General features: G+C 48.5%; 1 protein-coding gene across 1 annotated transcript in view; it reads right to left on the bottom strand.

Annotated features, from left to right (window-relative positions):
- Positions 1–6,032, bottom strand: part of LOC311123598 (protocadherin Fat 3-like) — a gene marked incomplete at both ends in the record, with an annotated part of 77,714 nt that extends 71,682 nt beyond the window's left edge. The window contains 2 exons of the mRNA XM_084197835.1: positions 3,745–3,941; positions 5,870–6,032. Of these exons, the coding sequence (XP_084053961.1) occupies positions 3,745–3,941; positions 5,870–6,032 (360 nt within the window). The remainder of the gene's footprint in view (positions 1–3,744; positions 3,942–5,869) is intronic.
- Positions 6,033–13,362: the final 7,330 nt, after the last annotated feature.

Genomic DNA, 13,362 nt, shown 5'->3' with positions numbered 1-13,362 from the left:
CAGGCTCACACAAACACATTAACACACGGACAGGCTCACACAAACACATTAACACACGGACAGGCTCACACAAACACATTAACACACAGACACGGACAGGCTCACACAAACACATTAACACACGGACACGGACAGGCTCACACAAACACATTAACACACGGACACGGACAGGCTCACACAAACACATTAACACACGGACAGGCTCACACATTAACACACGGACAGGCTCACACAAACACATTAACACACAGACAGGGACAGGCTCACACAAACACATTAACACGGACAGGCTCACACCAACACATTAACACACGGACACGGACAGGCTCACACATTAACACACGGACAGGCTCACACATTAACACACGGACAGGCTCACACAAACACATTAACACATGGACAGGCTCACACAAACACATTAACACACGGACAGGCTCACACAAACACATTAACACACGGACAGGCTCACACAAACACATTAACACACAGACAGGCTCACACAAACACATTAACACACAGACAGGCTCACACAAACACATTAACACACAGACAGGCTCACACCAACACATTAACACACGGACACGGACAGGCTCACACCAACACATTAACACGGACAGGCTCACACAAACACATTAACACACGGACAGGCTCACACAAACACATTAACACACGGACAGGCTCACACAAACACATTAACACACAGACACGGACAGGCTCACACAAACACATTAACACACGGACACGGACAGGCTCACACAAACACATTAACACACGGACAGGCTCACACATTAACACACGGACAGGCTCACACAAACACATTAACACACGGACAGGCTCACACAAACACATTAACACACGGACACGGACAGGATCACACAAACACATTAACACACGGACATGGACAGGCTCACACCAACACATTAACACACGGACAGGCTCACACAAACACATTAACACACGGACAGGCTCACACAAACACATTAACACACGGACAGGCTCACACAGACACATTAACACACGGACAGGCTCACACAGACACATTAACACACGGACAGGCTCACATTAACACACGGACAGGCTCACACCAACACATTAACACACGGACAGGCTCACACAAACACATTAACACACGGACACGGACAGGCTCACACAGACACATTAACACACGGACAGGCTCACATTAACACACGGACAGGCTCACACCAACACATTAACACACGGACAGGCTCACACAAACACATTAACACACGGAGCAGGTCTCCCCCTACTCCTACATCATCCTACCCTATCCCCTGCTGCAGGTCTCCCCCTACTCCTACATCATCCTACCCTACCCCCTGCTGCAGGTCTCCCCCTACTCCTACATCATCCTACCCTACCCCCTGCTGCAGGTCTCCCCCTACTCCTACAGTATACTGACTCCCCTTACCACATGTCTCCCCCTACTCCTACATCATCCTACCCTACCCCCTGCTGCAGGTCTCCCCCTACTCCTACATCATCCTACCCTACCCCCTGCTGCAGGTCTCCCCCTACTCCTACATCATCCTACCCTACCCCCTGCTGCAGGTCTCCCCCTACTCCTACATCATCCTACCCTACCCCCTGCTGCAGGTCTCCCCCTACTCCTACACCATCCTACCCTACCCCCTGCTGCAGGTCTCCCCCTACTCCTACATCATCCTACCCTACCCCCTGCTGCAGGTCTCCCCCTACTCCTACATCATCCTACCCTACCCCCTGCTGCAGGTCTCCCCCTACTCCTACATCATCCTACCCTACCCCCTGCTGCAGGTCTCCCCCTACTCCTACATCATCCTACCCTACCCTCTGCTGCAGGTCTCCCCCTACTCCTACATCATCCTACCCTACCCCCTGCTGCAGGTCTCCCCCTACTCCTACATCATCCTACCCTACCCCCTGCTGCAGGTCTCCCCCTACTCCTACAGTATACTGACTCCCCTTACCACATGTCTCCCCCTACTCCTACATCATCCTACCCTACCCCCTGCTGCAGGTCTCCCCCTACTCCTACACCATCCTACCCTACCCCCTGCTGCAGGTCTCCCCCTACTCCTACATCATCCTACCCTACCCCCTGCTGCAGGTCTCCCCCTACTCCTACATCATCCTACCCTACCCCCTGCTGCAGGTCTCCCCCTACTCCTACATCATCCTACCCTACCCCCTGCTGCAGGTCTCCCCCTACTCCTACATCATCCTACCCTACCCTCTGCTGCAGGTCTCCCCCTACTCCTACATCATCCTACCCTACCCCCTGCTGCAGGTCTCCCCCTACTCCTACATCATCCTACCCTACCCCCTGCTGCAGGTCTCCCCCTACTCCTACAGTATACTGACTCCCCTTACCACATGTCTCCCCCTACTCCTACATCATCCTACCCTACCCCCTGCTGCAGGTCTCCCCCTACTCCTACATCATCCTACCCTACCCCCTGCTGCAGGTCTCCCCCTACTCCTACATCATCCTACCCTACCCCCTGCTGCAGGTCTCCCCCTACTCCTACATCATCCTACCCTACCCCCTGCTGCAGGTCTCCCCCTACTCCTACACCATCCTACCCTACCCCCTGCTGCAGGTCTCCCCCTACTCCTACATCATCCTACCCTACCCCCTGCTGCAGGTCTCCCCCTACTCCTACATCATCCTACCCTACCCCCTGCTGCAGGTCTCCCCCTACTCCTACATCATCCTACCCTACCCCCTGCTGCAGGTCTCCCCCTACTCCTACATCATCCTACCCTACCCTCTGCTGCAGGTCTCCCCCTACTCCTACATCATCCTACCCTACCCCCTGCTGCAGGTCTCCCCCTACTCCTACATCATCCTACCCTACCCCCTGCTGCAGGTCTCCCCCTACTCCTACAGTATACTGACTCCCCTTACCACATGTCTCCCCCTACTCCTACATCATCCTACCCTACCCCCTGCTGCAGGTCTCCCCCTACTCCTACACCATCCTACCCTACCCCCTGCTGCAGGTCTCCCCCTACTCCTACATCATCCTACCCTACCCCCTGCTGCAGGTCTCCCCCTACTCCTACATCATCCTACCCTACCCCCTGCTGCAGGTCTCCCCCTACTCCTACATCATCCTACCCTACCCCCTGCTGCAGGTCTCCCCCTACTCCTACATCATCCTACCCTACCCTCTGCTGCAGGTCTCCCCCTACTCCTACATCATCCTACCCTACCCCCTGCTGCAGGTCTCCCCCTACTCCTACATCATCCTACCCTACCCCCTGCTGCAGGTCTCCCCCTACTCCTACAGTATACTGACTCCCCTTACCACATGTCTCCCCCTACTCCTACATCATCCTACCCTACCCCCTGCTGCAGGTCTCCCCCTACTCCTACATCATCCTACCCTACCCCCTGCTGCAGGTCTCCCCCTACTCCTACATCATCCTACCCTACCCCCTGCTGCAGGTCTCCCCCTACTCCTACATCATCCTACCCTACCCCCTGCTGCAGGTCTCCCCCTACTCCTACATCATCCTACCCTACCCCCTGCTGCAGGTCTCCCCCTACTCCTACATCATCCTACCCTACCCCCTGTTGCAGGTCTCCCCCTACTCCTACATCATCCTACCCTACCCCCTGCTGCAGGTCTCCCCCTACTCCTACATCATCCTACCCTACCCCCTGCTGCAGGTCTCCCCCTACTCCTACATCATCCTTCTATCTGTTCTAGTTCTACACTGCGACCCCTGACCGCTGACCTGGTTGCAGACAGGTGTGTTGTCGTTGGCGTCCATCACAGTGACCTCCACAGCCGTGCGGGTGATGTAGAGGCCGTCGCTAGCGGTGATGTTGAGCAGATAGAAGTCCTGTTTTTCCCTGTCCAGCTGACCGCGCACCACCACCGTCCATTCACCCTGGATCAGAGCTATCCTGAACACCCCCCCTGGGTTACCACCTGTAGTGAGAGGAGAGGTTAGACATTCACCCTGGACCAGAGCTATACTGAACACTCCCCCTGGGTTACCACCTGTAGTGGGAGGAGAGGTTAGACATTCACCCTGGACCAGAGCTATACTGAACACTCCCCCAAGGAGAGGTTAGACATTCACCCTGGACCAGAGCTATACTGAACACTCCCCCTGGGTTACCACCTGTAGTGAGAGGAGAGGTTAGACATTCACCCTGGACCAGAGCTATACTGAACACTCCCCCTGGGTTACCACCTGTAGTGAGAGGAGAGGTTAGACATTCACACAGACACACACACAAAATCAGCTGTCTCCATCGTCCTTGGTGCTTGGTACTGATTAACTAACTAACTAACTTGGTACCTAACTAACTAACTAACTAACTAGCCAACATACTAACTAAATAACTAAGTAACTAACTAACCAAATACTAACTAGGTAACTGACTAACTAACATACACTAACTAACCAACATACTAAACAAGCTAACTAACCAACATACTAACCAACATATTAACTAGCTAACTAACACACTAACGAACTAACTAACTAACTAACTAACTAACTAACTAACCAACACACTAACTATCCAAAATACAAACTAACAAACATACTAACTAGCTAACTAAGCAACATAGTAAATCAATGACATACTAAATAGCTAACTAACTAACCAATATACTAACTAGATAACGAACATACTAACTAACTATCATACACTGAACAAGAATATAAACGCAACATGCAACAAAGATTTTACTAAGTTACAGTTCATAAAAGGAAATCAGTCAATTGAAATGCATTCATTAGGCCCTAATCTATGGATTTCACATGACTGGGAATACAGATATGCATCTGTTGGTCACAGATATTTAAAAAAAAGTAGGGGCGTGGATCAGAAAACCAGTCAGTATCTGGTGTGACCACCATTTGCCTCATGCAGCGTGACACATCTCCTTCACATACAGTTGATCAGGCTGTTGATTGTGGCCTGTGGAATGTTGTCCCACTCCTCTTCAATGGCTGTGCCAAGTTGCTGGATATTGGCGGGAACTGGAACACGATGTCGTACACGTCGATCCAGAGCATTCCAAACATGCTCAATGGGTGACATGTCTGGTGAGTATGCAGGCCATGGAAGAACTGGGACATTTTCAGCTTCCAGGAATTGTGTACAGATCCTTGTGACATGGGGCCGTGCATTATCATGCTGAAACATGAGGTGATGGCGGCGGATGAATGGCACGACAATGGGCCTCAGGATCTCGTCACGGTATTTCTGTGCATTCAAATCGCCATCGATAAAATGCAATTGTGTTTGTTGTCCGTAGCTTATGCCTGCCCGTACCATAACCCCACCACCACCATAGGGCACTCTGTTCACAACAGCAAACAGTTTGTGCAGAAATTCTTCGGTTGTGCAAACCCACAGTTTCATCAGCTGTCCGGGTGGCTGGTCTCAGACGACCCCGCAGGTGAATAAGCCGGATGTGGAGGTCCTGGGCTGGCGTGGTTACACCTGGTCTGGGGAGGTCCTGGGCTGACTTGGTTACACGTGGTCTGGGGAGGTCCTGGGCTGGCGTGGTTACACGTGGTCTGGGGAGGTCCTGGGCTGACTTGGTTACACGTGGTCTGGGGAGGTCCTGGGCTGGCGTGGTTACACGTGGTCTGCGGTTGTGAGGCCGGTTGGACTAACCAACATACTATACTAAATATCCAACATACTAACTAGCTTGCTACCTCTAACTAACTAACTAACTATCCAACATACCAACTAACCAACTAACTAAATAACTAACTAGGTAACTAACTAGCCAACATACTAACTAACCAACATACTAGCTAACCAACATACTAGCTAGTTAACTAACTAACTAGCAAACATACTAACTAACTAACCAGCTGATATACTAACCTGTGATGTGGTAGCTGACCAGTTTGTTTTGATCCGAGGTGTCTCCGTCCTTGGTGCTGAGGACAGACACCACCTCTCCTGGCGGGTCACTCTCTCTGACCGCGCCCCGGTAAAATTCCCTCTCGAACCGCGGAGGGTTGTCATTCACATCCGCTACAGACACCTGGAGAGGTACAGGAAGAGGCAGTAGAGTTATTACTAGAGTGTCTATGGGAGTATTCTTCATGCATTGATGTCAATGGGAGACAGTTGAAATTTGACTGAAGTGGGTGTTAGGGTTCACCCCTTACTGTTACTTACTGTTTTTCTCAATCACACACAAGGATTTTCCATAACAATGTTGTTGATTTTCAAAAGTCCACAATACACAGACTCTGTGGCCTTTTGCAAAAAAAAAAAGTTAATGCATTTTTAAAAAATGTAGTTTCCTTCTCAAAGAAAAAAAATCATCAAAACTATATTATACCGTCAAAATGATAACTACTTTAACAAAACGAACACAGGTGTCTGCAAAAAAGATTAACACAACCATAGTTGTTTATTGAGTCGAAGCAGAAAGTCAGTCTGTCTTTTCAATTCCCAGTAGATCAATAACATTTCTTTGCAGTAACTAAATCATGATGATCAAAATTGGAAATACAAATATCAAAAAGGTGCAGAGTAAATCAGAATAAATCAGAATAAATCAGAATAATGACTCTCCTTTTATTTATTTATTTTATATATTTCACCAAACAACTTCATACACATTAAATTTAATATTATTCCTGATTTAAAAAATATATTAAAAAAATTAACATTTGGTTATTGTGTGCAGGATTCATTCATCGGTATCATCACAATCCAATTGAATGTATTCAACACAAAGGTTGGCGTGCTCATAGTTTTTGTAGACTTTCCATTGGTGCACAGAAACACTATCCACAACAGAAATAAGGCAAGGGTGAATTCAATGGTGGAACACAACTGATATAAATGCATAGGCCTCAATCCACACCAAAGCAATGTTTTATAGTGGAAGGTCACAAAGTAACCCAAAGTTACTTAGAAGTTCTCTGCATCTCTGCATATCCTCAATATTGTAAAAAAAATCATACACATTTTGGCCTAGATCTTTCCCTATATTTACTGATTGCACACACTGATGAAAACAATGTGTTAATATTCTGTGGGGGGGAAAAAAAAACTATTGAATTTTGCATTCACTGATGACAGTTGTATTTAAAGTTTTGCAAAGGGGCAGGGGGGGGGGTCTAAGATATTCAATCCAGTTACAAAGTGTCACGATCGTCGTATTGAATAGACCAAGTGTCACGGATTCTGCCGAGACTGCTCCTCCTCCTGGTTCGGGCAGGCTTCGGCGTTCGCCGTCCCCGGAGTACTAGCTGCCACCGCTCTATGTTTCTTGGTGTGATTGCTTTCGTCTGTCTTTTACACCTGTGTCCATTTGTGTGTTGATTGCTTGTCCTATAAGTTCCTTGTTTTGCTTAGGCTAGATTGTGTGTTGTTTTTTGCCTGTCCGTTGTGCTGCGTGTTTTGTTCCTGTTTTCGTGTCATTTTGTTTTACGCACTGTTTGCGTATTTACTCGCCTCTGTTTGTTGTTGAGGCCGTTCTCTGTATTTTGCCATTTGGATTACTTCAGTAAACTTTGTTGGACTAGCTTCCTGCGCCTGACTTCCACACACCATACACCTCAGCCCTTGACACCAAGGCGCAGCGTGATGAACGAACATGGTTAACTTTATTATCTTTAGTGATAATAGACAACAATCAACAAAACAAGAAACGACTCGTGAAGTCCACGGTAGCAATGACCAACACGGAACAAAAACCCACAAACACAAAGGGAAAACAGACAGTTTAAATATGGCTCCCAATCAGAGACAACCAACGACAGCTGACACTCGTTGCCTCTGATTGGGAGTCACTCTAGCCAACATAGAAATAAACACAACAGAAATGAACACACCCTGGCTCAACATATAGAGTCCCAGAGCCAGGGTGTGACAGTACCCCCCCCTAAAGGCGCGGACTGCGACCGCGCCTCAACTTGAACAAAACAGGGGAGGGCTGGGTGGGCATACCTCCTCGGCGGCGGTTCTGGCTCCGGCCTTGCCACCCACCCTCCAATAAACCCCCCATAGCGCCCCTGGTCCAGTCTGGCCCCGCTGGCTGGAGCTGAACTGGACGTAGCAGGAGCGGTTAGCTTCAGCTCCGTATTGGAGCAGTTGACCGGTACCTTCCCAGGCACCGGTGACCCAGGCACGGGTTGTGCTGGACTGACGACGCGCACCCCTGGCTTGGTGCGTGGAGGAGGAACGGGCCTTACCAGGCTGACGACGCGCACCCCTGGCTTGGTGCGTGGAGGAGGAACGGGCCTTACCAGGCTGACGACTCGCACCCCTGGCTTGGTGCGTGGAGGAGGGACGGGCCTTACCAGGCTGACGACTCGCACCCCTGGCTTGGTGCGAGTGGCAGGAACAGGCCGGGCCGGGCTGGCGACGCGCACCGTATACTTGGTGCGAGTGGCAGGAACAGGCCGGGCCGGGCTGGCGACGCGCACCGTATACTTGGTGCGAGTGGCAGGAACAGGCCGGGCCGGGCTGGTGACGCGCACCGTATACTTGGTGCGAGTGGCAGGAACAGGCCGGGCCGGGCTGGCGACGCGCACCGTATACTTGGTGCGAGTGGCAGGAACAGGCCGGGCCGGGCTGGCGACGCGCACCGTATACTTGGTGCGAGTGGCAGGAACAGGCCGGGCCGGGCTGGTGACGCGCACCGTATACTTGGTGCGAGTGGCAGGAACAGGCCGGGCCGGGCTGGCGACGCGCACCGTATACTTGGTGCGAGTGGCAGGAACAGGCCGGGCCGGGCTGGCGACGCGCACCGTATACTTGGTGCGTGGAGCAGGGACAGGCCGGGCTGGGCTGTCGACGCACACCGTAGGCTTGGTGCGTGGAGCAGGGACTGGCCGGACTGGGCTGGCGACGCACACCGTAGGCTTGGTGCGTGGAGCAGGGACAGGCCGGACCGGGCTGGCGACGCACACTGTAGGCTTGGTGCGTGGAGCAGGGACTAGTCGGACTGGGCTGGCGACGCACACCGTAGGCTTGGTGCGTGGAGCAGGGACAGGCCGAACCGGGCTGGCGACGCACACCGTAGGCTTGGTGCATGGAGCAGGGACAGGCCGAACCGGGCTGTGGAGACAGATAGGAGCCCTGGAGTGAAGAGCGGCCACAACCCGTCCTGGCTGAATGCCTACCCTCACACACTCTGTGTGAGGCATCCGCACAGGACGTACAGGGCGGTGTATCCGTAACCTGGTGGCCTCCAGAATCCGCCCCTTTTTTGCCTCCGTCAGCCCCGTCGTCCATGCCGTGTGCCCCCCCCTAAAAATGTTCTGGGGTTGCCTCTCGACCGCCCGACGACGACCCTGATCACGCCGTTGCTCCTCTCTACGGCGCGCCTCCACCGTCTCTTCTCCCGGCGCTTCCTCCCATGTCCAGCCCAAGAGCTGCCCCTGGACACGCTGCTTGGTCGTTGCATGGTGGGTTTTTCTGTCACGATCGTCGTATTGAATAGACCAAGGCGCAGCGTGATGAACGAACATGGTTAACTTTATTATCTTTAGTGATAATAGACAACAATCAACAAAACAAGAAACGACTCGTGAAGTCCACGGTAGCAATGACCAACACGGAACAAAAACCCACAAACACAAAGGGAAAACAGACAGTTTAAATATGGCTCCCAATCAGAGACAACCAACGACAGCTGACACTCGTTGCCTCTGATTGGGAGTCACTCTAGCCAACATAGAAATAAACACAACAGAAATGAACACACCCTGGCTCAACATATAGAGTCCCAGAGCCAGGGTGTGACACAAAGGCAAGAAAATGATCAGACATTCTGGAAATACATTTAAGCATTTGAACATTGTTGTTCCATTATAGTTCTGCTATAGACAGGTTGGTTGTTTAGCAACAGAACCGATATGTGTGCTACTCTGTGGTAAAACAGACAGGGTTGGTTTAGACTGTTGACATGTAAACTATACTTCGTCTCCATGTTTATTGAAAACATAAATACATTTTGCACAATGAGCACTTGATGTTTCAAATAAATCCTTAGCTAGCTAGAGAATTGTATCCATATTTGCAATGACATGAAAATCAGTCAAAACAAGACATGGTGTCAAGAACAAGATAGAACGAGCCACGTACGATTCCCCACATGGCAGCATCTTGTAATTGTTTTTAGCTATCTGGACATCCGGAAGCACAACAACACATGGATTTCTGCCCCATTGAAGTGTGCCCATCCTTTTGGGGACGTTGTCAGCTAACCTAGCTATAGGTACAGTACGTTTCAACACAGATCCCAAAAATGCTTGTACGCGATTGAGAAAAACTGTAACTAATTTCACACTCCCACACACCCACATCCTCCTATACACACACACACATAAACCCCCCCCCCCCCCCAACACACACACACACACTAATCAAATCAATTCAAATAAAAGTTTATTGGTCACATACACAGTTTAGCAGATGTTATAGCGGGTGCAGCGAAATGCTTATGCTTCTAGCTCCTAACAATGCAGTAAAATGTCTAACAGGTAGGGAAATAATCACTTTAAAAAACTACAAACAGAACAACAAGAAATCAAGAAATGTCGGAATGAATCTAATTAACAACCCAATAACAATGTAACAGTAATCCAATTAACAACCCCAATAGCACTGTAACAGTAATCCAATTAACAACCCCAATAGCGCTGTAACAGTAATCCAATTAACAACCCCAATAACACTGTAACAGTAATCCAATTAACAACCCCAATAACACTGTAACAGTAATCCAATTAACAACCCCAATAACAATGTAACAGTAATCCAATTAACAACCCCAATAGCATTGTAACAGTAATCCAATTAACAACCCCAATAGCATTGTAACAGTAATCCAATTAACAACCCCAATAACACTGTAACAGTAATCCAATTAACAACCCCAATAACACTGTAACAGTAATCCAATTAACAACCCCAATAACACTGTAACAGTAATCCAATTAACAACCCCAATAGCGCTGTAACAGTAATCCAATTAACAACCCCAATAACACTGTAACAGTAATCCAATTAACAACCCCAATAACAATGTAACAGTAATCCAATTAACAACCCCAATAACAATGTAACAGTAATCCAATTAACAACCCCAATAACACTGTAACAGTAATCCAATTAACAACCCCAATAACACTGTAACAGTAATCCAATTAACAACCCCAATAACACTGTAACAGTAATCAAATTAACAACCCCAATAACAATGTAACAGTAATCCAATTAACAACCCCAATAGCATTGTAACAGTAATCCAATTAACAACCCCAATAACACTGTAACAGTAATCCAATTAACAACCCCAATAACACTGTAACAGTAATCCAATTAACAACCCCAATAGCATTGTAACAGTAATCCAATTAACAACCCCAATAACACTGTAACAGTAATCCAATTATCAACCCCAATAACACTGTAACAGTAATCCAATTAACAACCCCAATAACACTGTAACAGTAATCCAATTAACAACCCCAATAGCGCTGTAACAGTAATCCAATTAACAACCCCAATAAAACTGTAACAGTAATCCAATTAACAACCCCAATAACACTGTAACAGTAATCCAATTAACAACCCCAATAACACTGTAACAGTAATCCAATTAACAACCCCAATAGCGCTGTAACAGTAATCCAATTAACAACCCCAATAGCGCTGTAACAGTAATCCAATTAACAACACCAATAGCACTGTAACAGTAATCCAAATGCAATCTATACGTATCTACACCGGATGAATTTACACAAGATATACTAGGAGTGATATGTACAGCAGTAGATATATTACAGTGAGCTATTTCCAGAATCCAGTACATAATAAAGTGTGCAGAGCTGTCATCAAGGCAAAGGGTGGCTATTTGAAGAATATAAAATATAAAATATATTTTGATTTGTTTAACACTTTTTTGGTTACTACATGATTCCATATGTGTTATTTCATAGTTGTGATGTCTTCACTATTATTCTACAATGTAGAAAATAGTAAAAATAAAGAAAAACCCTGGAATGAGTAGGTGTGTCCAACCTTTTGACTGGTACTGTATGTGAATGGTGTGTATAGACAGTATGGACAGTATATGAATAGAAAAGGTGTGGACAGCAGTAGTTATATAGGATGAACCATGACTAGAATACAGTATATACATATGAAGTGGACAGCAGTAGTTATATAGGATGAACCATGACTAGAATACAGTATATACATATGAAGTGGACGGCAGTAGTTATATAGGATGAACCATGACTAGAATACAGTATATACATATGGAGTGGACGGCAGTAGTTATATAGGATGAACCATGACTAGAATACAGTATATACATATGGAGTGGACGGCAGTAGTTATATAGGATGAACCATGACTAGAATACAGTATATACATATCAAGTGGGTAAAACCGTATGTAAAAATTATTAAAGTGCCCAGTGTTCAATGACTCTGTGTACATAAGGCAGCGGTCTCTAAGGTGCAGGGTAGAGAACCGGGTGGTTGCCGGCTATTGGTGACTATTTAACAGTCTGATGGCCTGGAGATAGAAGCTGTTTCTCAGTCTCTAGGTCCCAAATTTGATGCACCTGTACTGTCTCCGCCTTCTGGATGATAATGGGGTGAACAGGACGTGGCTCGGGTGGCTGAGGTCCTTGATGATCTTCTTGGCCTTCCAGTGACACTGTGTGCTGTAGGTGTCCTGGAGGGCGGGTAGTTTGCCCCCGGTGATGCGTTGAGCTGACCGCACCACCCTCTGGAGAGCCCTGCGGTTGCGGACGGTGCAGTTGCCGTACCAGGCGGTGATACAGCCCGACAGGATGCTCTCAATGGTGCATCTGTAGAAGTTCATGAGGGTTTTAGGGGCCAAGCCAAATTTCTTCAGCCTCCTGAGGTTGAAGAGGCGCTGTTGTGCCGTCTTCACCACACTGTCTGTGTGAAGGGACCATTTCAGGTCGTCAGTGATGTGCACGCCGAGGAACGCTTTTGACCCTCCCCACTGCGGCCCCGTCGATGTGGATGGGGGGCGTGTTCTCTCTGCTATCTCCTGTAGTCCATGATAAACTTCTTAATTTTGTTGACATTGATTGAGAGGTTATTTTCCTGGCACTCACCTCCTCCCTGTAGGCTGTCTCATCATAACTAAACTGAGTTGGAGGCGTGCGTGGCTTCGCAGCCATGGGTGAACAGGGGGTACAGGAGGGGGCTGAGCACGCACCCCTGTGGGGCCCCTGTGTTGAGGATCAGCGTGGTGGAGGTGTTGTTGCTTACCGTCAACCCTTTGGGTCAACCCGTCACGAAGTCCAGGACCCAGTTGCACAGAGAAGGGTTCAGACCCAGGCAACTGAGCATAGTGATGAGCTT

This window comes from Coregonus lavaretus, assembly GCF_964263955.1.
Source record: "Coregonus lavaretus genome assembly, contig: HAP1_SCAFFOLD_400, whole genome shotgun sequence".
Classification (NCBI taxonomy): Eukaryota; Metazoa; Chordata; class Actinopteri; order Salmoniformes; family Salmonidae; genus Coregonus; species Coregonus lavaretus.
The sequence above is the reverse complement of the archived record's forward strand: the minus strand, read 5'-3'. Positions and strand labels throughout refer to the sequence as shown.